Source organism: Toxoplasma gondii, chromosome IV (genome assembly GCF_000006565.2).
Source record: "Toxoplasma gondii ME49 chromosome IV, whole genome shotgun sequence".
Classification (NCBI taxonomy): Eukaryota; Apicomplexa; class Conoidasida; order Eucoccidiorida; family Sarcocystidae; genus Toxoplasma; species Toxoplasma gondii.
In genome coordinates, this window is record NC_031471.1 from 522491 (window position 1) to 543771 (window position 21281).

Below are 21281 nucleotides of genomic sequence, written 5' to 3' on the forward strand. Positions count from 1 at the left end.
ATGCAAGTCCGCCCTTACACGTCTCTTCTCACTGTGCACCCCTCAAGTCCCCCCATAAACGTCAGCGGGGAGACGCTGCCGTTTCTCCTACAAAGTCGCCTGCCGTGACCGTCTAGCCACCTCGTTGCGTGTTGCTACGGGGATCACTCTGATGCAGAGGAGGAAACACTTTTGAGTGTAAAAGGACTGTGCAGATGACAAGAAAACGGGCAGGGCATTTTCGTTGTGCCTGTTGCCGTATTTCGGTTCTGCAGAAGTCCTAGGGAAGTAATCAGTGTGTCTGTGACAGCTGTGCTCCGTTGAATGTACTTCCCTGGCGCGCGCGCAATGTGGCTGTTCGGTGTCAAGGAGCGGGAAGGGAGATATTTCGGTGGTTTTTTCGTGACAACACGTAAATCGTCGTGGGCGTTTTGTAGCTTCTGAGAGGAAGAGATGCTTCAAAACCCACATCAACGATACCCGTTTCTCCGTGCCGTCTGGTTAGTCTCTCTTCGACGTTTCACGTCTCTCTCCGTCTTCCGTGTCACAAATACAGCGACGAGAGACCCGTCTCTTGCTCCTCCAGACGGCAAGTCCGTGTGGTGACGTGTGCTGTGGCTCCCATCCTCGTTTATCTTCTTCAATACTCGGCGCCTGAAGAATAACTTTCACAGATACCCGCTTTTCGAGAAAACGCGATCGTTGTGGTTCCGTCCCACTGGGGTGCCACGTTTTTCGAGCGGCCAAGAAGTGTTCGGGTTTTTCACGGCAGCTAACACAGAAGAAATCTCCTCTTTGGAAGGAACTGACAAGAAACATACAGAAAACCGAACGCGGAATTCCTTGTACACAAGCTTTTCCAGGCTCTACGTAGAACCGGGTGCGTGTGTCCTGAAACAAGAGACACACAACAGCCGTCGCAGCCAGGGCGCGTGCCTTCTGAGTTCTTTCCGTCCTATACAATTTTTCTTTGACCTGCCGTGGTATAACTAGCGTCTGGAATCATATCGCAGCACTTGCTGCTGTCGGATCGTTTCTGGCTGCTTTCTTGCTCCGTCGGTGAAAACTAGGACAGAGGCGACTCTAGGAGAGACTCAGGGGTCGTGGCTTTTTCCCCCACCTTGTCGCGTTGTTTGTCCGTTGCCTAGCGCTTGACGGGGAAACGTTGTGTGCTGTTGTCAGGACTTTTCTCCTCTCACCGTCCTGATAAATTTTTCCTGGGCGACTCCTTTTCGCATGAGGAGTGCAAACGAGCGCATTTATTTGCGTAATCTGGTTCAAGCTCTCAGCGCATGTAGCTGACGGAAAGCGCGTTGTGTTCTACTCAACGCCTGTGGACACTGTGTGCCTGTGTCTCGCGGTGTGTAACGCAGAGCTTTCGTGTGTCGTCTGCTTTTTACAGGTGTCCTGGAGAAGGCGGCTTTTTCCCCGCGAACAAACGAGTCTCTCTCGAGGCTGTTCCCCGACAACCCGTAGAGGCGGTCAAGGCGCGTGTTACGGCTGCCACGGCGGTTGACTGCATGCTGGCCATTCTGTAAGAAGAGAGCTGCAGACAAGCGAGCGCTGGTGGAGAGACAGCCGTTTTTGGTTGCGTGTCCTGACAGTTTTGCGTTCCGGAACAAACTGATCACTTCAGAGCTGACTCCTGCTCACCGAATTGGCGCTACCCTTTAATTTCTGCTTCTCCGCGAAATGCTTGAGTGTCAAACTTAGGCGGGATTTTGCTGGGACCTCATTTGCACTGCACACCTTTTTGTTAGCAGAGCGGTTGCGCGTCAGTGCTGTTCTTTTTTGAATGGGAACTTGAGTTTTCATTTCATGGCGGTAGCCGCAGTCTGTCAGACGAACGAACAGAACGGAGGCAGCCGCCTTCTTTTCCCTGTTGCAACCGTTGCGTTCGCCCTCGTTCCGCAGTTGCATTCGTAGGCCACGCGTTTCGTGGTTCCCATTTTCTTGTGCCCGAAGCGATTGGAGAAACTTCGAGGGCATCGCCTCGTTTTTCCGATCAAATCCGGGGAACTGACGGTGAGAGAAGTGCTCTCAGCCGCTATGGGGGTGGACTATGGCAACTGCTGGAACCATTTGTGAACGTCTTTTGGACCCGAGTGCCGTGCCCTGCCAGCACCCCGTTTTCGAGAACTGAGTTCGATGCCGTGAGCACACGCAGAAACGAAAAACGGAGTTTTGCGGCAACTCCACGAAAGGCCATCGCTTTTCTTCGCTTGTTGCTGAGACGTGTGTGTACCTCCAGGTTACGCGGAAGGTCCGGGTCCTGCCACAGCCTTGTTGAGGCGGAAGCGATATTCTTTCCGTGTGTGTGTCACCGTTTTCCTCAGTTCTGGGATCGGCGGAAACACCGGGTTTCCTACCAGCAAACTTTGTGTCATTTTTACGCTAGTGGGAAACCGGTTATTGGCCGCTCGTGTCAGCGCAGGTCCGGGCGTTTCTAGCGAAACGGGGTCGCGTCTGTCGCAGGCCGTAGCTCAAAGTTAACATCCTGGCGTGCGTACATCGTGTTCTCCCCAAAGCGAGGGTTTCACTCGTTTAGGCTGCTGAGTGACGACCTAGGTTCGAGCTCCGTCGCCACGCGGCGGCCTTTTTCGCGCGACACCCGACGCTTTCTCGCCATGCATGTGTGCCCTTGAGTTTGTGTCAGCAGTGGGTGCGACTCTGTGGCACGGCCCCACTTTGCCTCGCGTGCTCACCGGCGTTCTACATACATTTGCTTTAAACGCTTAAAAGAGAAAACGGAAGTCAGTCTGGGCGGTGCCTCGGCGAAAGCGTGTCTCTGTCGCGACATAGGCGTGTGCCACTTGTGTGATTGTGGAGTACCGAGAGCGCGAGAAAATCCTTTGCACAAGGCTCAGCGCTCTCAGTTTCGCTTTTCCTCTCCTGTGTCGCCACCCGGCCGTCGCTGCCTCAGGCATTTCTGACCCTAGTTGTTCACACTTCAACACTGGCTCTTACCGCAGGTTCGCCGCTGTCCGTAGCTCGGATTCCCACCGTTATACGTTTTTTGTGGTGTTTTGTCCGTTTCCTCCCCGTCTGTGGACGCAACTTTGCTACAGAACGCCTGATAGAGTCTGACCAAGTGACTGGCAGAAAGTAAACACCCTCGCGTGACAGCGGACCGTTTTTGTGTTTCAAAGGTTCGTCACCTTTTCGCGCGTAGGGCACGAGTCACATGCACAACAGGGAGGGAAGAAGAAAAGTGTTTTCTCTTTCTCAATTAGGGAATTCGCGTCAGACGAGAGACTCCGGCGACACACGCCGCCTCTCCATTTGGGATCTGGAGGAAGGTCAACGTTCTCGTCTACGCTCTCCTGGAAGTAGCCTCTACACGCGTTCGGCGCATTCCGGGGCAGTTCTGGGAAGATACGTACGCGTGAATATGTGTACGTGTGTATGTAGATGTGTGTAGATACGCACGTTTGTGTGTAGTCTGTGTTCTACACTAGAGGGTTCTGTACAGTGGATCTCCACATTGCTCCTGGTGCACAAGCCTCTGCGTCTGTGGAGACATGTGTATGTGTGCACGTCCGCCACATACACGTTCTTACGTGAAGTCGATACACCAGTTTGGGGCGTTCCGACGTCTTCATGCGTTCACGCTTTTCAATCGAGAAGCGGCGTTGCTGGCTAGTGCAGTGAGAAACATTTCGACGGATCCGTCTCTATCCGAGTCGCGATTTCCGCGCTGAATACCTGCTTAACCGACGGCAGATTTTTGAGACTTTTCCTTGGACGCCCTAGGGAGTTTTCGCTGGCCTCTTCGTGGACCCGTAGCCCCGTACAGGATACGGTCTGTTCTTTTGTGCCGAGTCTTTCGGACCTCCCCGAGAAACGCGGAGGCCTCTGCGGCTGCGCTTCTTTCGATACTGTTTTCGCTCTCAGCTGAATCCTTCCCCACATTTCCTCGCCCACCGTCTTCGCACAGCCGTTCCTCGGTTGGCGCTGAGCGACGCGGGGAGAAAGGGATTTCGGCCTCCGAAATGGCGCGAGGGGAATTCCCACACAGCCGGAAACGAAAGGGAAGCTGAATTCCATTTGCTACGCCTCACTACCCCTTCTACACTTTTTTTTATGTCTTTGCGGAGCTCCTGCATCGGTTGATACACCCGCAAGCGTGACGAGACCTATACCCATTGTCCAGACATCACTCGATTCAGACACACTCTCGACGAGGCGTCGATGGCGCCAACCGTGCTCCAGCTGCCTTGTTCAGTTTTTCATGACCCGGGTTGTCTGCGGCCCTCTCTGCTGCATGCGATAAGGCTGAAAAGGCCGCTCGCGTTGAGGGAGCGAGCGACTTGGATGTCTCCGCAGCTGCCTCGAACAGCGTTGTTCATCTGACAACTTTTGCTGTGGCCCTGGACTGTGAGGCGCCGCTCATTGACCTGCACGAGCTCGAGTCATATCCCGAGAGTCTCTCGACGTCGAACTCAAGAGTGAGGAGCCGCGGGACACACCCGGGGCGAACTGGCCCAAATTCAAGTAGCATCGAGACGATCTCAGCTCCGAGCGCCGCGTTTGCAAAACCGGCGAAAGCAACCCCATTCCTGCCGAAACGGAAGCGATGGGACGGAGTCCAAAAGCCCCCGCTTCGCTGAGTTCTCTCTCACCGCTCTCGCTTCCCCCGACAAGCAGCGAGCAGCCCGTGGAGAACGCTAGACCGGCCTCTGGCGCCATGAACGAGACGCAGGCGCATGCCGCGGACGCGGCTTCAGGCGAAGTGGCGAAGGAAGACAAACCGGGTCAGAGCCCAAGCGTCTCTGGCGCCCTTGGTGGCGCGTCCTCCACCTCATTTTCCAGCGATCTGCATGCCCTCGTGAAGGAGCCGCTCGTGACCGCACCGTCCCTTGCTTCCTCGGCGAGTGGAAGCTTTTCCACGGAAGTCGGGAGAGACCTGGAAAATGCCGGATCTATGTCGACTGCAGGCAGCTTTAAAGAACAGACGCAGAACGACAGTGGCGCGGAAGAGACCCAGCAGATCGCCTTCAACGGCGTCCTCAACGGAGACGACCCTCTTCCCTCGTCTCTCTTCTTCTCAACCCTCTCCTTCTCCATGTCTCCAACGCTGCCGGAAGACCCTGCCCCACACCGCCTCCATGAAGAAGGACTCACTGAATTGACTCATCCAGGTCAGGTCGTGGTTGCCGAAGTGTCTCTGTGCGGTGCAAGTGAAACCCTCAACAAGGATAACAGAGAACACAAACCAGGTCCACGTTCGTACAAGCCTTCTGCTTTGCTGCATTGACGTTCACTCGTGCTCGTTCCATCAATCTATATATTAACATTTATATATTTCTTGGTGTCGATTACTGCGTCTGTCTGCCAGTATCTGTTTGTTTATATGTAACGACCTGTGTGTGCCCAGGCAGGTAGTCAAATGCGTGCAGGCCTGTCTCTGTGTATTGTTGCACATATACGCTTGGAGTTCTGACGAGCGCATTTGTGCGACCTTGCCTTTAACACTCGCCTAGGATTACCCTACCGTCCGCATTGTCGTGTTCTTTTCATCGACTGCGTGTCTTGCTTCGTTCAGGGAAGGACGAGAAAGATAACTGCGGAACAGCTACCTCAACCGTTTCTGGCGTCGCGCCGCGACGCACCCGCCAGGCTGTTCCGGGCTGTGTGCAAGTCGTTGCGTCTTCCTGTCTTCAATCGGGCTCGTGTTCGGGACCTCTGGGCCCGCGGGAAGGGCGAAACTCTTCTCGCCCGTTTCTCTCGTCTCTGTCGACAGGAGAGAGGATTCTTTCTGCGGATGTGCACTCGTCTCAGTCGTTGCCTTCGCTGTCGGTGCTCACAAAAGCTTTCTCTGGCCCGACGGTAGCGGTTGCGAGCAAGGGAGGAAAGGAAAAGGCGATCCTCGGCACGAGTGTCGGTGTAAGTGTCGGCACTGGGAACAGCTCGACTGTCCAAGCCAGTGTAGCCACAAGTCTCTGCGTTTGCAAGTTCCTTCTCGGCGAAGACGTCGCGGGGTACCTGGTGGGGCGGAAGGGCGGCGGCATCGATGAGTTCCAGAAACGAAACGGACCCGGCCTCAGGGTGACAGTCAGCAAACGCGGGGAGATCTTCCCCGTGCTCGGCGAGAGAATCGCCGCAGCAGTCGGCGTCCAAGAAAGCATTGCCAGAGCGCTCGATGAAATTGTCGACGTCGCCACTAAGAGAGCCATGCACAAGGAAGAAGAAAGAAGACTCGACACCGGAAGAAAAATAAGCAAACCGAAGGTACAGAACGCAAACGCGCCGGCAGCGTTGCATGACGGGGGCGATGCAGGTGCTTCTACACATGACCACCCTTTTCTTTTGATCGATCAAGATGGTTAAGTGTCCACATAATTAAGGTTTTCTGTCTGTGAATGCATATATGTTTTCATGCATACTTACGTCTATGGATGATTTCGATGCACCGTGCTTCTGACATCGGAGAATTGGCAGTGAAGAAAGGGAAGAGGGAGTCTGCGTGTTTACTGTGGGTCTTGTCTCTGCGTGTATTAACCGCATCACGGACCAGCTGCCATTCGCCAAGGGTGCACACGTCGATACCACTAACTGTTTTCTCTACGCATATATTGATGGATGCCTATGAGATGTATTCCTCTGTGCATGCGCAGATAGAACCTGCTCTTGTCTTGACGAAAGAAGCGGTGAAATGTGAAAACAAACTCCCTAACCCACAGACGAAAGACAGTCGCCTTGCAGGACCTTGTTATTGTGAATGCCCCTCTTTTCCATTTGCTTTGTGGGGGTGGGGGCGCCGTTGCAGACATGCTTCAAGTTGGTGGTTCCAGAGACTTCCGTGAGGCTCCTCGAACAGCAAGTTGAGAATCGCGAATCGGCGAAAGATATCGGTACGATTGTTCACTGTAAAGTCGCGTTTATTGTGTGTGCGTGTGTGCCTTCACGGTCCTTCACTTCCTCCGTCCTGGGTGTGTCCTCCGTGTCGTTGTTTCTCCGAAGGAATGCGCCTGCTATCTTCTCAGGTTGTTCATTTGCGTCTCTCACCGGTTCTCTCTGTGTCGTTTCTTTCTCCTCCCACAACGTTCTTCTTTTCCCCGCTCATTCTTCGTCCCCCTCATTTGTCTCGATCTTCTTTGCTTCTTTCTAATCATGTTTCCTCTGGCTCCCTCTATGTTTCAGTCTGTTACTAGGTGGTGCACTCGGGCGCGGGATACGGTTCATCTGTTATATTTTCGTGCCGAGGGGTTCGGTGGGTTTTTGCAGGTCGCAAACACAAGACTGAGGTCCTCATAACATCTGCAAACGACTGGTTCCACCTCGAAGCTGGCGACGCCGTTGCTAAGGTGTGTTCTGAATGCTCTGCCCTCGGAAAAAGCTTTTTTTTCGTGCATGGCTTCGTGGACGTGAACCCAGATCCTCCTTTTGTCTTTTGCAACGAAATATTCACGGGTTTTCCGTTGACTGTGCCTAGCGCTTCCGAAGCGAGGACGGGTTAATTCACTTATTCTGAAGAACTAGAGTTGTTATGTATATAACCAGATGGTTATCGTAAAGCCAGCTTTCTTTCAACAAGTGCTGTGTTTGTTCTGGAAGGCAAAAGTTCGTTTCTTAGCCGTGCATTTGTTCTTGCCTCTGCATCGAATTCATATGCGTCGCTCTCCAACACAAAGTCGGGGAGGCTCCTTCCGTTCTCTACTCACCATGCTGGTGGGGAGCTCAATACAAAGCAACCCTTGTGTGTTCACCTTGATTGCACGATGCCTGGCGCCATCCAAATGTAACTGTCGCTCCGGTTCTGTTTCATTCTGGTCGGTTTCTCACACATTTTTCTCTCGCTTTTGCCCTCTTGCCTTCCAACCCTCACCTCTCAAGCCGTTTGCCCGTCACTTCCCCCACTGGCCGTCGTTCCTGTCACCATTCTTCGCCCTTCCGTCTCTGTCGTACCGACTTCTTTCGTCTCTCCTCCGTTCCATTCCCATCGCCCTCCATATCCCCCTCTGTTTCTCTTTTTCGAGTCGAATCGTTTTCGGAGTTTGAAGCTGAGTGGTCCGTACTTTTCTGCGTTTCACGTGCTACCGATCTCAGGAGCGTTTGGTTCAAGTGATTGGTCTGCCGAACGACGTGAAGGACACAGTACGAGAGTTGGTGCCTCTGTACCAGCAAGACACGACACTGACTACCTCCCTTGAGCTATGCTACGGAAAAAAAACGCCGGCTCCGCCTCCACCTCCGCCCCCCGTTCTCCCGTCGCTCTTCACATTCACGCCCTCAGCCCCGCCTCCCGCATTCTCGGCTTCTTCGGCGTTTCTGCCCCCGTACTCGGGCTCTTGTTTTGCCGTGGCGAATCCCCTGCTCTCCGACGTCGGCAGCCGCCTGTTGGCGGGGCCCGCGTCCCCCGGGGGACGCGGGCCGGCCAGTCTGAGTGCGTCGCAGAATGCCCTGGCTCCAGAGCCTTTCGCGTCTGTTGCGGGCCTGGGAAAGACTTCGTTCGCCTCCTCGCGGAGCGGGGCCTTCGCCTCTGGACTGGGCAAGGCCAAACTGCTCGCGCCGCTCCTCTCGACTGGGCTCAACCATGCGCCTGCCGCCTCCACCTTCAGCACGGCTGTGGGATCCAGCCTAGACGGCTGTCCCCTTCTCGCGCCCTCCCAGGGCCTCAGTGTGGGGCGGAGCGCGGAAACAGAGCTCCCCGATGTCTTCGTTCGGACGCTGAACGCCGCGGCGCCTCTGGCTGGGCAGAGCGGTGGCGTTGGAGTCGGGAAGAGTGTCGGCGATGCAAATGTAACCGGGGACCTTCTTTCACTCCTCAACTCGCAAGGCGGAAATGGCCGAAAGCTCTTCTCGGAAGGACACGGATACCTTGCGTACGTCCAGGCCGACAACCAAGCAGGAGTCTCGATCGGTGGTGGAGGTCGGAACGCATGCGCAGCGTCGGCGGTCGAGGCCTCGCCTGAGGCTCAGACTGGAGGCGCGAAGCCGGTCCCTTTCGGGCCCAGAAAGAATGCGGGCGCGTACCCGCCTGAGGCTCTCGGGTCAAGCGCGGCGATGTCGCAGGCCTACGCCGTCCGGGCGCTGCTGCACTTCATGGGGAACGAGGCGAAGCAATCGGGCAGGGAGAAGCGCGAAGGTGGACCTGGGACTGGTCGAAACCCACAGAAGAGAGAAACCTTCGAAGTGCCGACGTTCCTCGGGGCTACAGGGCTTCGCGACGATCTTCGTCTTCTGTCTTCTCGGCCCGCCCACCCTGGCCTCGCGACTCAGGCGGGCCACAGGTCGGGCCCCGGGTCCCCGTTGAACGCGCCCTCTGGCGCCGGGCGAGGGCCCGGGGACCCTTCCGCGATGGAGACAGGGACGGGCTCTGAGGCCGCCACGGCGTTCGCGTACTCTCTGAAGCGCGACTCACGCGACTCGAGAGGCCCTCTGCTATCTGTCGATCCTTTCCAGGGCAGTGGGATGAGAAGCAACTTTACGGGAAGCGGGGCTGGATCCGGAGCGCTCGATGCTGTCGGTTTTCTCTCGGAATGTGGGGCGGCGCGAGACGGGAGAGGCTTCGTGTGGCCTCTGAGCGACGAGAGACCTGGCGAAGCGACACCCGCGGCAATTTTTCCTGGGGCAAGTGGAGAGAAAAAATCGCCACCTGTGGCCGGCGCAGGCGTCTTGCCTGCCTCCTCGCGCCTGGTGCCCTCTGCGCCGATCTTTCATCCTCAGCAGCCTTCTGGGGAAGGGTTCCCCCTGATGCCCGACGACAACAACCTCCAGCTGTTGAACTCGCTGCTGCAAGCGAATCTTGGCCAGCGCGGCGGGGCGGCAGCCCGCCAGGGCGGCGAGAGAGGCGACGGGAGTCCTGGACACGGGGCGCGGACCGGGGTGTCTCCTTTTCTTCCTTCTGGTACTTATTCACTCGCTGCGTCGTCCTTCTCCACGGCGACGCCGCTAGCGAAGCAACGCATGCGCGACGCTCAGTGGCCCCCCCAACGTCTCTCCAACACCGGCCTGGGCGCAGATGCGTTGGATGGAGACGCACAGTCTACGCGTCTGCGGAACGAGCTGCTCTGTCTCCTGCGACGGAAGGAACTTCGTGAAGGAGCTGAGTTCCAGCCAGGCCGAGGAGACGCGAGTGCGAGGGGCTCCTTTTGTCTCCCCTCCGCCGCGACCCGCCGAGGCAGCCATGCAACCGCGGCCGGACCTGCCGGCGACCCCGGCACAACCGGCAGAGACAATGTCGGGGGCAAGCCCGAGACGGCGGACCTCGAGGTGGAGCTGGCGCTTCTCCAGAGCATCCTGTCACAGTCCCAAAGCCTTCCGTCTGGGACGGCAGGGGGCTCTCTGGGGCGCGCGCAGGGCTTCGCGGCCTGCGCAGACGCCGGGCTCGACCAGCGGGCCTCTTCGGGTCTGCATGTAGATCTGCAGAAGCTGCAGCAGCTCCAGGGTCGTGTGTTCGGGACGAGTGCCGTGAAACGAGTAGGCAGAGCGGACGAGGACTCCGGCATCTGGAGAGAAGGGCAGCGGCTTTTGAGAGGGCCCTCCAGAGGCAAAAACGAGCGTGACGGTGGCCAGAAGCGCGAAGATGAGTCGACAGAGCCGGGGCGGTTGCCATTCTCGGGGTCGCTGTCACTGTCGCAGAGCGGCCCAGCTCTCTCTGTCTTCGCGGCTTCTAGCAGTCACGCAACAACGGGACAGCCCCAGGCGCCACGCCTGGTGCCTGGCGTCGAAGCATGGCCCGCGCATGGATCCGCTGCTTCGTCTCCGTGCGCGGCGACCTCGTCCTTCGCCGGAGGCTTCGGCCTCGTGCGCGAGAGTCAGAAGGACTTAGCTGGAGCCGGTCGGGGCGACGGTGCGACAGGCCCCCTCCTGCCGGGTTGGCCAGTAGACGCAGAGGAACGGTCTCTTGCCTCGTCTGCGGTCCCGAGAACGAGCGCCAGCACTCCGACCCACCGCCGGAGCAAGGGCAATTACATGCAGTCCCTGGGCCTCGCGTTCCAGGCGGAAGTGGGCGAAGACATGCGAGGGGACTTCCGGGGGGAGCGAAGATGGGACGGCGTGGTCGCAAGCTCCGAGTGCTCCAGAGGCGAGGACTTTGGGCCCGAGGGGCGAGTGGTGCCTTTGGAGTCCGCAGGGACAGATGCCGGGGGACAGCGGCGCGCGCTCTCCGCTCAGGGGACGGAGAAGTCGGCAAGTCTCGACAAGCAACTGGACTCAGGCAGTGAAATTTTGCATGCGGGGCGGGGTCGCGCAGGGCCAGCGCCTTTTGACACGATGGATCCCGACAGCAGCGCGGGCGAGGCCACCAAAACCACGACTGTGATTTCCTCCTCGTTCGTCGACAAGGGTCAGGGGGTGCCCGAGCCCGAACATCGGGGCGGACTCCGAGGCGTCGCGAACGAGGAAGGCCAGGAACTGACAGGAACGGGACCGGACGAATTTTCCGTGCATATTCAGGTACGTTATGAAGAAACGGCGAACACCTTGAGCGCGTCGTCTGATGCCTTGCAGAAGCGGGCGTCTTCCGTTTTCTTCGCGAACACTCAATCTTCAACTGTCAATGTAGCCTCGCTCGTTTCCCTGTGACGAGGCCGAGGTGAGATGGGATGACCTGGGCAGAACGTACCCGATGCCCCTTTCGGTGGTGTTTCGGGGCGTATTTGAGGAGCAGATGGGTTCTGTGGTGTTCTTGTTCTTTTCCCGACGCCTGCGTTTCTGATTTCTCAGCTTGTGGTCGTCGACCTGTCTCTGTTTCGCTTGCGTAGACCCTTTTCTGGTGCCCGCAAACAGCCAGTGTGGCATTCGCTTCTGAGCAAGAACTATGTCCGAGAGGCCGTCCGGGGGAACATGTTCCGTTATCTCAGTTTGTGCGTTTTTCTGTCTCCGTTTCCCCGCTCTGTGCAGATTCCGGTTTCTGTCGCACAGTCCGAAAGCAACTTGTCTGTCCTGCTGCTGCTGCTGCGCTCCCTCTCGACGCGCGTCTCCGCCGTGCGACCGCCCGCCGCTCAGCCAGGGAGCGGCCGCGGAACGCATGCAGGGACGTCTGGTGCTGAGAACGAGTCTGCGCCAGGCACGATCTCGCTGCAGGTCAGTGGGACTGCCGACAACGTCGCTTCGGCTTCGGCCCTTCTGCAGTCCCTCTTGAATGGAGCAGTGTAGAAGCGACTGTGGAGACACCCGCCATGCGTCGTTCCAGCTGTGGATCCCTCCGCGTGGACCAGTTGCAGCCTACTAGCCGTGATTCTGATCTTCCAAACCACGCCCATTGTCTATGTATTAGGGACTCTCATGCACACACGCATTTGATATGTGGAAAGGTGTGCAAATGACACTCTTTCCTTTTCGCGCGTTTGAGGGAATTCCGGTTTCCGGAACGTTTTGGGATCGATTCCCGCCTCGCAGCGACCGCGGAGAGACGCTGGGCGACCGAAGCCTTGTAGCCAGACGCGCGTCCTCAGGCCTTAGCCTTTCTGGTTCCTTTCGTCTCCGTTGTCGGCTTTTTGGCCGTTTGCACTTTGTAGCGGTGAAATAAGGAATGGAAACGCGACGCAGGTTCGGCTCTGCGAGCAGGAATCGTTGTCTCAACACAAGAGCCGCGGAGAAGAATTTCAGCGGTGTTCACGCGACCTAGTAGGTATCAGTGCGTGCTTCATGCTTAGTACAGAACCGTTCGTTTGGAGAAGGGAAAGTCCGCCGCCTTTCTTTTAGATGACACTCAAAGAGAAGCGGCATCTTTCTGTTCCTCGTGGAGTACACCGGACGGGAGAGCCACACTCTCGTCTGCAACTTTGAACAATCAACGATCCGTCCTTTATGGCCATCTGAAGATCTAACTCGTGTCTGTTTCTCACACGAACTGAAGAGAGAGCGAGAGTGAATCGCTTCTCTTCATGTGTCTCTAGTGTGTCGTTAAAGCGATGCAGAAAGCCTAGATAAACCTCAGTCGGTTTTCCGTGCGTTTGTCGGGATGAAGAGGAAGAGCGACGGCATCCGGCGTCCCTTGCCGCCGCGAGCGTTTTGGTCTTGCTTTCGCCTGATCGACAGGCAGAGAATGAGCGCAGTTGAGTTCGATCTCACTTTTGTTCCTTGTTTCCGCACGATGGTCGGAAAGTGGGTTTGTGGCGGCGTGGGCACATCCGCCTCATTTGAGACACCTCTTCCCAGGCGAGAACGGGGGTTTGGGAGTTAGGCGTTCCTTTTGACTTTGAGGTCATGGAGAGACGGACACGCGAAACGAGCGTGTCTCCGTCTCCCACTGGATGACATTAGCGGGCGCAGGCGGTGGGAGGGGAGGTGGAAGAGGGCTGAGCCCGAGTAGGGCCGCGCTGTCTGTGTTCCGCCGATCTCAACGTTGAGGAACGCAGGTGCCTCGTGATTTCGTGTTTTTCGGATTTTCTTGTGTCGCTCAGCCACGAGGCCGGTTGGGGGCGCTACTGAGTTTGCGTGCGCCTCGTTCTGAGGGACGTAGAAATACAATCGAAGCACGTCGGACCCCACAAGCTTCATGCGAGTTCCACACACGGCTAGATTCGGCAAGACCTGCCTGCTTTACGTTTTTTTCGTCCGTTCACTGGGTGCCACGAGAGCGCCTGAAGGGGCATCCAAAGACGTCAGACAAGACGATTCCTGTCCGGTCCGTTGTTTCAGTCAGAGACGTTGTGTCGAAAAGAAGAATCTTCGCTGCAGACGAGTCTTGGATAGCCTCGGCGAAAACCCATGGGTTTATGTAAATATTAACACAGTCGTTGACATTAATGTGTCAATGGTCGATCCCCCCACAGCACTTCTGCGTATAACCACATATATATACATGTTTGTATCTGGAATGAAGACTCAGGTGTAAGTGCATGCGTTCGTGTCTCATTTCTCGTCGCAGCGTCTTTGTGGGGGACCCTCGGTGCTCCTTGTCTGAAGAACTGGTCTAGGCTTCCTCGACTGGGAGCGACTGCGTTCCGCAGATCCTATGTTCAATCCCGTTTCAGCGGGCTTCTTCCGAGTTGTTTCCCGACGACACGTCCGACTCGAGATTTTTGTGGACTCCACGTGCGGACTAACCTGTATAGCTATTTGCGCGAATGTTAGACGGTCTCTAAGGCTAAAGATGTAGGTGTGGATATGTGTTCCTCTCGATTTGCGTGTAAACGTACCTGGTTCGCAGCGCGTCAGTTTTGTTCCGGAATCCACTCGCGTCGGCTTCCGGACGTCCGTGGGACCAAAAGTGTCACGTGTTTCGTTTGAAGACTGTGGACACAATCGGGCATCTTTCGCTCGGCACGCGCACTTGCCGCAGATGCTGCTGGCGGAGCCTGCCTCGCGTTCTGTGTTTCGTGTGGTATCAGCGAAACTCGCAGAGCGAGTGAGTGGAGGCATCGCCTCGAGAAAAGTGAAACGAGCGCCGAGCCGTCAGGTCCTGCGCCTCGGCGACACGCAAACGCTCTGAGGTGTCTCAACACCCCAACCGGTCACGAGCATCTTCTTCCGCCAGCAGGGGCGATGCACGTTTTCTGTGTTGCCACGCGATTGACAGACCTGATCTCGCCTCATAAATCAAGTAGCCGTTCTGAGGCCACATTCCGCACATCTTGTATATGCATGGATGCAAACAGAAAACCCTCACCGATTTTTTATGCATGTGGAGATGTGTGTAAGCGGGTCTACGACGATATGCCTGTCACGGGCTTTTCGATGTGAGGGGCCGTCGGCGGCGACGAAGCGTCTTCGTCTGTGTGGTGAAGCAGTTTGAGTGTTGTAGGAAGCCGTGTGAGCGCAGCTATTTTTAACAGCGTGCGCGGGGAAACGCCGTCTAGTTCCAGGTAACGCGCATTGCGTTTGTGGGAAACCGGGGAGACGCTGAGTGCAAATTGCCTCAAATCGACGCGTGGAAGGTCTACATTTTCGCAAGTTCCCGGCGCATGCACTTTTTTGTGGGATGGCCCTAATCGCCGCGAAACACGCGGGTTTTTCGGGTCACAAACACCCACACAGTTCGAGACAGGTTGCCGGGCCTCGGATAAACGCTTGTGTAAATGCGTATGTATCCCCTGGATGCACATCCCTATCTATACATCGGTCTGTAGATATGTGCATGGATTTGCGAGTGTGGATTGGTGTAAGAAGCAATCTTGGGTGGCGGTAACTCTGTTTACGTCTAACGCGGGGTGTCGTTGGAATCAATCATCCCATCGAGTTCGTCTGCTGAAGGGATGCACTGAGACATTAGGCGCCAAGTCTCGCCTCGGCAAAATGGAGGTAGAAGCACCGCCGCGAGTCGAGCTGCTGAAGGCAATTTTGTCGAAATGTGGACTGGCACAAGTCGATCCACATGCACCCACGCTCGAGGCGTCGGAGACCCCTCTCAGACCCCCCCCCTCCCGCCACGTCCATCTGTGCACTGGGAATCCTCGGGTCTACATCGATACACATTTCTCTTAATAAAATCGGCGGCCTGTATTTGGGAGTCTGTGTGGTTCATGATATCGCGAATGCCCAGTGCACAAACAAGTCCGAGTCTGAACGCCGTTGCGTGCACCTGTGGATGTGTTGTGTTCTTGTGCTGCGGCGTCCTCGGAGTGGGGTGCGAGGGCTGGCAATGTGAGCCAACTGCCCCGGGTTTCGAGTGTCGTGTTCCTTTCGCTTTGGACGGCAGGTGCCTCTGCTTCGAGCAGCCTACCCCAGCGTGCCAGAGTCGCAAAGAGCCGTGTCTGTTTTTAGCCGTTTCCGTGTCGACGTTGGAACCGTGGGACAAGACCTAGGTTTGAAGAGATGGGTTTCCAGTCCGACGTTGACGGTGAGCTCTCCTCTGAGGCCCGCGTGCACCTGCGCTCCATTTTCATATATAGATCGCTCTATGTTCTTACAGATGTAGGGAAATATGTGCATGTGGCTTTCCATAGCAGTCGATCAGCGACGCCCCTTGGGGTAGAAAAGTGACGAGACGCCGGCTCGTTGCGCGCTTTTCGGCACTTTCTCTAGCCAGCCTCTTGTCTTTCTTGTCGCTCTTCTCGCGCGTGGTCTCGGGCTCACCTCTTGCGGCTCCAACGGCGTTTTGTTAGTTGAAAAGCACGAGAGAAGGGCGAGTGCCCAGCCGCATGCTAACGAGTCTCTCTGGGATCTTTGGGTTCCGTTCTGGGCCCTGGACAGACGCCTGCCAGAGTCGCGGTTGAATTCAAGGCGACAAAAGCGCACTGCTCAGAAGCGCTGAGCTTCTCTGGTTCCCTCCCGCCCACCCGATGAAGCAAGGAACGCCCTCAGGGCCCTGAAAGGAACTCGAAATAAGAGAAAACTCCAGGCGAAACGTTGTGGCATCTCCTCTTCCGAGGGCTCTTTTACGAGAATGGGGCGAGAAAGCGAGGACGAGCAGGGTGCGACACGTTGGCGGGATGAAGCGAAGTCGCAAGACGGCGCGCCTGGAGGGTTATGAAAAGGCAGAACCTAGGTTTCTATGCAGATGTTTTTTCAGTTCATAGCTCTGGAGAGGGTCTCAGGTTGTTTCTTGTTTGTTGGAAGAGAACTCGCTTTCTCGTTCCTCTGTATGCTTCAACACAAACTACTTCCCCCGCGTTCTGATTCACATCCGATTGAGACACCGCGCCTCTCACAAAAAGCTTCCAGTCACACAGCAGTGTACCCGGGGCATGCAATTGCGGGAACCGATTTCAGAAGCTCAGACGTGGCGCGCATATGCGAATCGAGACACCGGTCGTCGCTGTTTTTCTGTAAAGTGGACATAAGGTTCCTCGCGGCAACTAGCACACGTGTAGGCACATTCGTTGCGACCCTTGTGCCAGCAAGCAGGCTGCTGTGTGCCTGTCTTTGTGTCTGCCTTCTGCTGTGCCGCGAGCAACTGGCAGTGAGAAAGAAGAGCTTTGTTTTCAAGAATAGCACTATAAGTGTAGCACAGGGGAGAGATTTCAGTCGTCCCCGTAGATGTGGTAGCGCGTCCACAATCCCTGCAGCCACCCCTTCTCCTCTATCGCTTCTCCTGTCTTCTCTCTGTTTTGCTCCTTCTTCATCTTTCTGTCTCTGTTGTCCGTGTCTCTGCGTCACTTCCGCACTCTATAAAAATCACTTTGCTCTTTCTGTCTCTCTGTCTCCTGGTGTAAAACTCGTCCTTTCTGCGTCCGTATTCATGTCTCTTCTTGCCACCCGATCCCTGTCTAAAGATCTGTCTGTCTCCTGGTCTCTTTCCTGTTTCCTTCGCTGCCTTTCGCGGCGCCGATTTCTACTGCCGTTGCTATTTTTTGCGCGAGATCGAGGCCGCCTTGTTCCCTCTGTCTCCGGAGATGTTTCGCAACAGTCAGGGAGCGGCTTGGTAGCTCGTCGAAGCCTCCTTTGAAACCCAGAATTTGCGCCAGCTCTGTCGCTTCTCGGTTATCTGGCTGAAGGAGAAATGTTTGCCCACTCACAATGTACGTTAATAATGCCGAGGATAGATACCTACGTCGCAAAAGGGCGTTCTCACAACGACTCCACAGTCACGGAAGTCCACTTTTCCGGAAGCGCAAAACGGGAAAACACGCAAAACTGTCTCATTGACGCTTCCTCGAGTTTTTGAATGCACTGAAGTAAAAGGAACAACGCGCTTTTCAGAACGGGGTACGCGGAGCCAGGGAAGCGTTTCCACTTTCGACGACCGAGCTGCTCGCTCTGCCGACGAAAGGCAAACGGCTGAAGACCCCCGAAAATTCCGTACAACCAATTACCTGCGCGTTTTGCCGGAGAGCCACAAAGGGGAGGGATTAGAGCTGCGTTTTCATGCAGAGAAAACGCGGTATCTCTCCGTGCATAGCTGTCTACATAAACTGCATATTCGTCGTTGAAATGTGCGCTGAGTGTGACGCAGATTTACAATCTCGCCACCCAGATGTACACACACATACAAAGGCCCGCATGCAAGCGGCGCGCGAGCCAGCTGGCGTTTGTCGCGACAGTTTCTACGCGGATCTTTGCTTCCCTTGGAGAAGGAACCGAACAGAGCCGACAAGTTCTGCGAGACCCTTGGCAAAAACCGTCTGAGGTGCATAGCCGCTGGCGAGTTCTGCTTTTTCAAATTGCTCGCGATTCTTGTATCGCGGACGTGGCACATCTGCATCATCTTTGATGGAAGGATTCAGGGGGCGAGCTGTCTCTCCACTCTCCGCCCTCACTGCAACTGTCGTCGTCTCTTCCTTCTGGAAATAAGGCGCGTACTGTCGCTCGAGGGGCTGACAAAAAACACAGCATCCGGCTGTCGAGACACGGGAGCGTTACGTCAACTTGCCCAAAAACGTACCACCCAAATCAGGTATCTTCCCATCGATCGCTCTCTGCAGATACATGCAGCCAGGCGCTCTTCAATCAAGCGCACACCTACAAAGCTAACAAAGGTCCATCCTTCGACACACATACGCACATATATATATATATATATATATCTGTGAGCCTTTCTTCAAGAAGGCAACGCATTACAGAGTGTGCACCCTTTACACTATTACTAAATGCATATATATATATATATATATATATATATCGATTGAGGATAAACCGTGGCATATTGCTGTACCAAAATTCATGCATATGCATATAGCGAGTCGGTGCATTCTTTGCACATGCGTACGAGATAAGTGATAAAGTGACTAAAAATGAGCAGACACATATACATATATACATTTATATGTTTAAACGTGGATGCGTCTGTATTACTACAGGATTTCTTGACACGAACTTACGTGAACGAGTTGTTCTTTGTCGACAGTAGTTCTGGAAAGGGCGGGGCGTCGTTTGACGACTTCGTAGAAGATGCCTTCTCTCTGGACGATTTGGAAAATCTTTTCCTTCTCGCGTTGTTTGCGTTCCTCCTTGTTTTCTTGAATCAGTTTCAAGTTCTGTCTCTCATACGCTCGCAGCTCCGCCTCCAACTTCCTCTTCACAGCCTCATCTGATCCACTGACCAGTTGGTATACTGGACACATCAACAACGCCAGCGAGTCAGATTGCATGTAGATCGCGAAAAACGGCATGTTGGTGATTTCAGCCCTCTGTGACGTTCGTAACCCCTAAACTGCTATCTGCCCGACGACTCGGCAACGTCTCCCGGTGGTTCCTTCGGACTTTCGCCTTCTGTCTCTCCCCTTTCTCCTTTTCTGTCCATTTCAAAGTCCGTGACACCGCAGCTTCCCAGACATTCCGCCTGTGTGCCTCGTGTACACACACTTGATGTACCCCTGTTCAGGGGTGTGCAGATCGTTCGCTCTCGTTCGGATATCAACGTTTCTCGCTTTCACCTGCTCGCACCTTTTGCCTCTGGAAACACCCGTCCCTTGCCCCGCCTGATTCCGAGGCTCCTCACATGCGCCGTCGCCCTTTGCCGGCTCATGTCGACAAAGCGTCATCGAAGACAACAACGTTCTGCATCATTCTACATCACTCCTACGATAATGAATGTTCATCAGGTACAAACAAGCCCGTATTTGTCGGAGTTGCCTTTTGTTGCGCACCGATCCCAGTGGACTGCTGAAGACGCGTGAAAGTGTTGAATTTTCATGACCATGTCTTGTTGTCTGCATTCCTCTGCCTCGAAGCTGCGTGCGTGTGGCCTGTCCTTATCTGTGGCGCTCGAGGCTCACCGATGTCTTCTTTCTTTTCACGGTAGTCGTCGTAGGCAGGCGTGTCTGGAAATCTCTCCCGTGTTGAGTTGTAGCTGTAAAGACAGCACAAAAAGACACACGGGAAACCTCACAGCCCCACATGCAGAGGCAACGCCTTTCTTGGGCTCTACTATTTCCTCCGTTGCTGCAACGTTCAAAGCCGACTAAACACTCTCTTCTCCGGGGTCTCCCTAAAGAAAGAGAAATCGGCAGTCTCATGTCGCGGCTTTAAAAAAGGACATACGTCGCAACTCTGCTGCATCGACATGTCAACATACAGCCTCCACAATTGAGACGCTCTCCGTATCGATACACCCTACCAGCACGCATATAGAGACATATAGATATACAGATACATACATATATATATATATAAGTATACATTCATGTATGTGGTACCAAGACTCTGTGCAGACGCACGTGGTAGAGTACCACACATGACTTCATTTGTATCACTGGAGCAGTTTTCTTTTCGCGATCGCGCGGCTGCATGCCTACATCGCTTCTACGCGTCTTCGGATTTCTTTTTCGGTCTCCAGGACTTCCATGTCCGGATCGGTTTCCTTGTAGTTTGCGCGAGTCAGGCTGGTGCGGCAGACTGGACAGAAGCCACGTCTCTCGCCGCGCGCGCCATTTTCTCCAAAGTGAATGTGCAGACAAGATCCACAAATTCGGTGTTTGCAGACATCGGAATGGAAAAGTTTCCGCTCTGGATGGAAGTAACAACTTTCGTAGCACACCGGACAGTCGTAGTTATCCATTGCGCGTCATGAAGGGTCAGGAGCAGGAAAGACACCTGACTGCCAGGAGTGAGGCGACGCACCCGTGAACCTCTGACCTACTCACAGAGAGAGCTGCATTCGCACGGACACAAGCATTGGTACAGACGAAACCGTACGAAGAGTAACGACACCCAGCTGTGCATCCACGGTGAGGATCAGTTATACAGGTCAGGCTCTAACTTCCCACATACACAGACATCTAGATACCTGTGTGCAGATACAGACGTGGATATGCAGTGCATCGATGTCTGCATACTTTTGTTTTTATTCAATTGCATAGTCCTTCACACAAACATGCATATACATATCTATTTGCGTAATCATGCAGAGATATTCATATGATTGAAACTGTCGATGGATATGCGGTGGAAGGCGACAGCGTGGTCGAAGTTGAGAAGCGCCTGGTGTGTGCCTCAGGTTTCGCGTAGTTCAGGCTGCAGCTTGCCCTCTCGCGAAAAACGGCGAGGGGCGACGCACACAGTCGATAAAGTTTGAGAAAATCCCGGTGAAAAAGTCTACAGAACAGAAGCGGGACCAGGGAACTCCAATGCGTATCCAAGCTTGTCTGTCTGTGTCGCCTCTTTGGAAAACGGAAGGGAACAGTATTTTGAAAAGTCAAGGACATGAAGTCGCTGCTGCAAGGAAGCAGCGCGTCTCTCTCACGAAACTGTCGAACGAATAAGGCGACAGAAACAAGCAAGGTGACAGATGGCGAACACGAGGAAAAGCCGCACGAGAAGGGAGAGACTCAGGACTGCGGAGCAACTGAGATGGGAAGACACCGCTGCTTCCAAATTCCCGGTCATTTCCTCTGGGATCTGGACTCTTTATGACGTGGAAGCGAACAATGCATTTCTGTGTTTGCATGCACACATCCGCGCAAAGCGAACTAGCACATTCGCCGTCGCGTCCGTCCTGGCAAAGTTGGCGAGTCGATCGCCTTGGTGGCTGA

General features: G+C 55.0%; 2 protein-coding genes across 2 annotated transcripts; one reads left to right on the top strand and one right to left on the bottom strand.

The window, feature by feature from the left end:
• The first annotated feature begins 166 nt into the window (after window positions 1–166).
• TGME49_320080 (hypothetical protein) lies at window positions 167–16511 on the top strand. Its single transcript, XM_018782983.1, has 8 exons — window positions 167–859; window positions 1382–1513; window positions 2231–5120; window positions 5525–6210; window positions 6749–6833; window positions 7207–7286; window positions 8029–11379; window positions 11827–16511. The coding sequence occupies exons 3-8, from the start codon at window positions 4556–4558 to the stop codon at window positions 12079–12081; spliced, it is 5022 nt and encodes a 1673-aa protein (XP_018638056.1). The 5' UTR covers window positions 167–859; window positions 1382–1513; window positions 2231–4555; the 3' UTR covers window positions 12082–16511.
• A 38-nt stretch (window positions 16512–16549) lies between these two features.
• Window positions 16550–21172, bottom strand: TGME49_320070 (CDK-activating kinase assembly factor MAT1 protein). Its single transcript, XM_002369833.2, has 4 exons — window positions 20046–21172; window positions 19527–19600; window positions 18630–18862; window positions 16550–18125 (listed from the first exon to the last, which is right to left on the bottom strand). The coding sequence occupies exons 1-4, from the start codon at window positions 20306–20308 to the stop codon at window positions 17856–17858; spliced, it is 840 nt and encodes a 279-aa protein (XP_002369874.1). The 5' UTR covers window positions 20309–21172; the 3' UTR covers window positions 16550–17855.
• Between the last annotated feature and the right edge of the window lie 109 nt (window positions 21173–21281).

Bases quoted from the DNA above. Each gene is read 5' to 3' on its own strand.
- TGME49_320080 (XM_018782983.1), top strand. From the start codon at position 4,556: ATGGGACGGAGTCCAAAAGCCCCCGCTTCGCTGAGTTCTCTCTCACCG. The intron at 5,121-5,524 runs GTCAGGTCGTGG...TGCTTCGTTCAG, and splicing joins CACTGAATTGACTCATCCAG to GGAAGGACGAGAAAGATAAC. The intron at 7,287-8,028 runs GTGTGTTCTGAA...TACCGATCTCAG, and splicing joins CTGGCGACGCCGTTGCTAAG to GAGCGTTTGGTTCAAGTGAT.
- TGME49_320070 (XM_002369833.2), bottom strand. From the start codon at position 20,308: ATGGATAACTACGACTGTCCGGTGTGCTACGAAAGTTGTTACTTCCAT. The intron at 18,863-19,526 runs GTGAGCCTCGAG...TGATGTGTCCAG, and splicing joins TGAAAAGAAAGAAGACATCG to TATACCAACTGGTCAGTGGA. The intron at 18,126-18,629 runs GTAAGTTCGTGT...GTTTTTTGTCAG, and splicing joins ACAAAGAACAACTCGTTCAC to CCCCTCGAGCGACAGTACGC.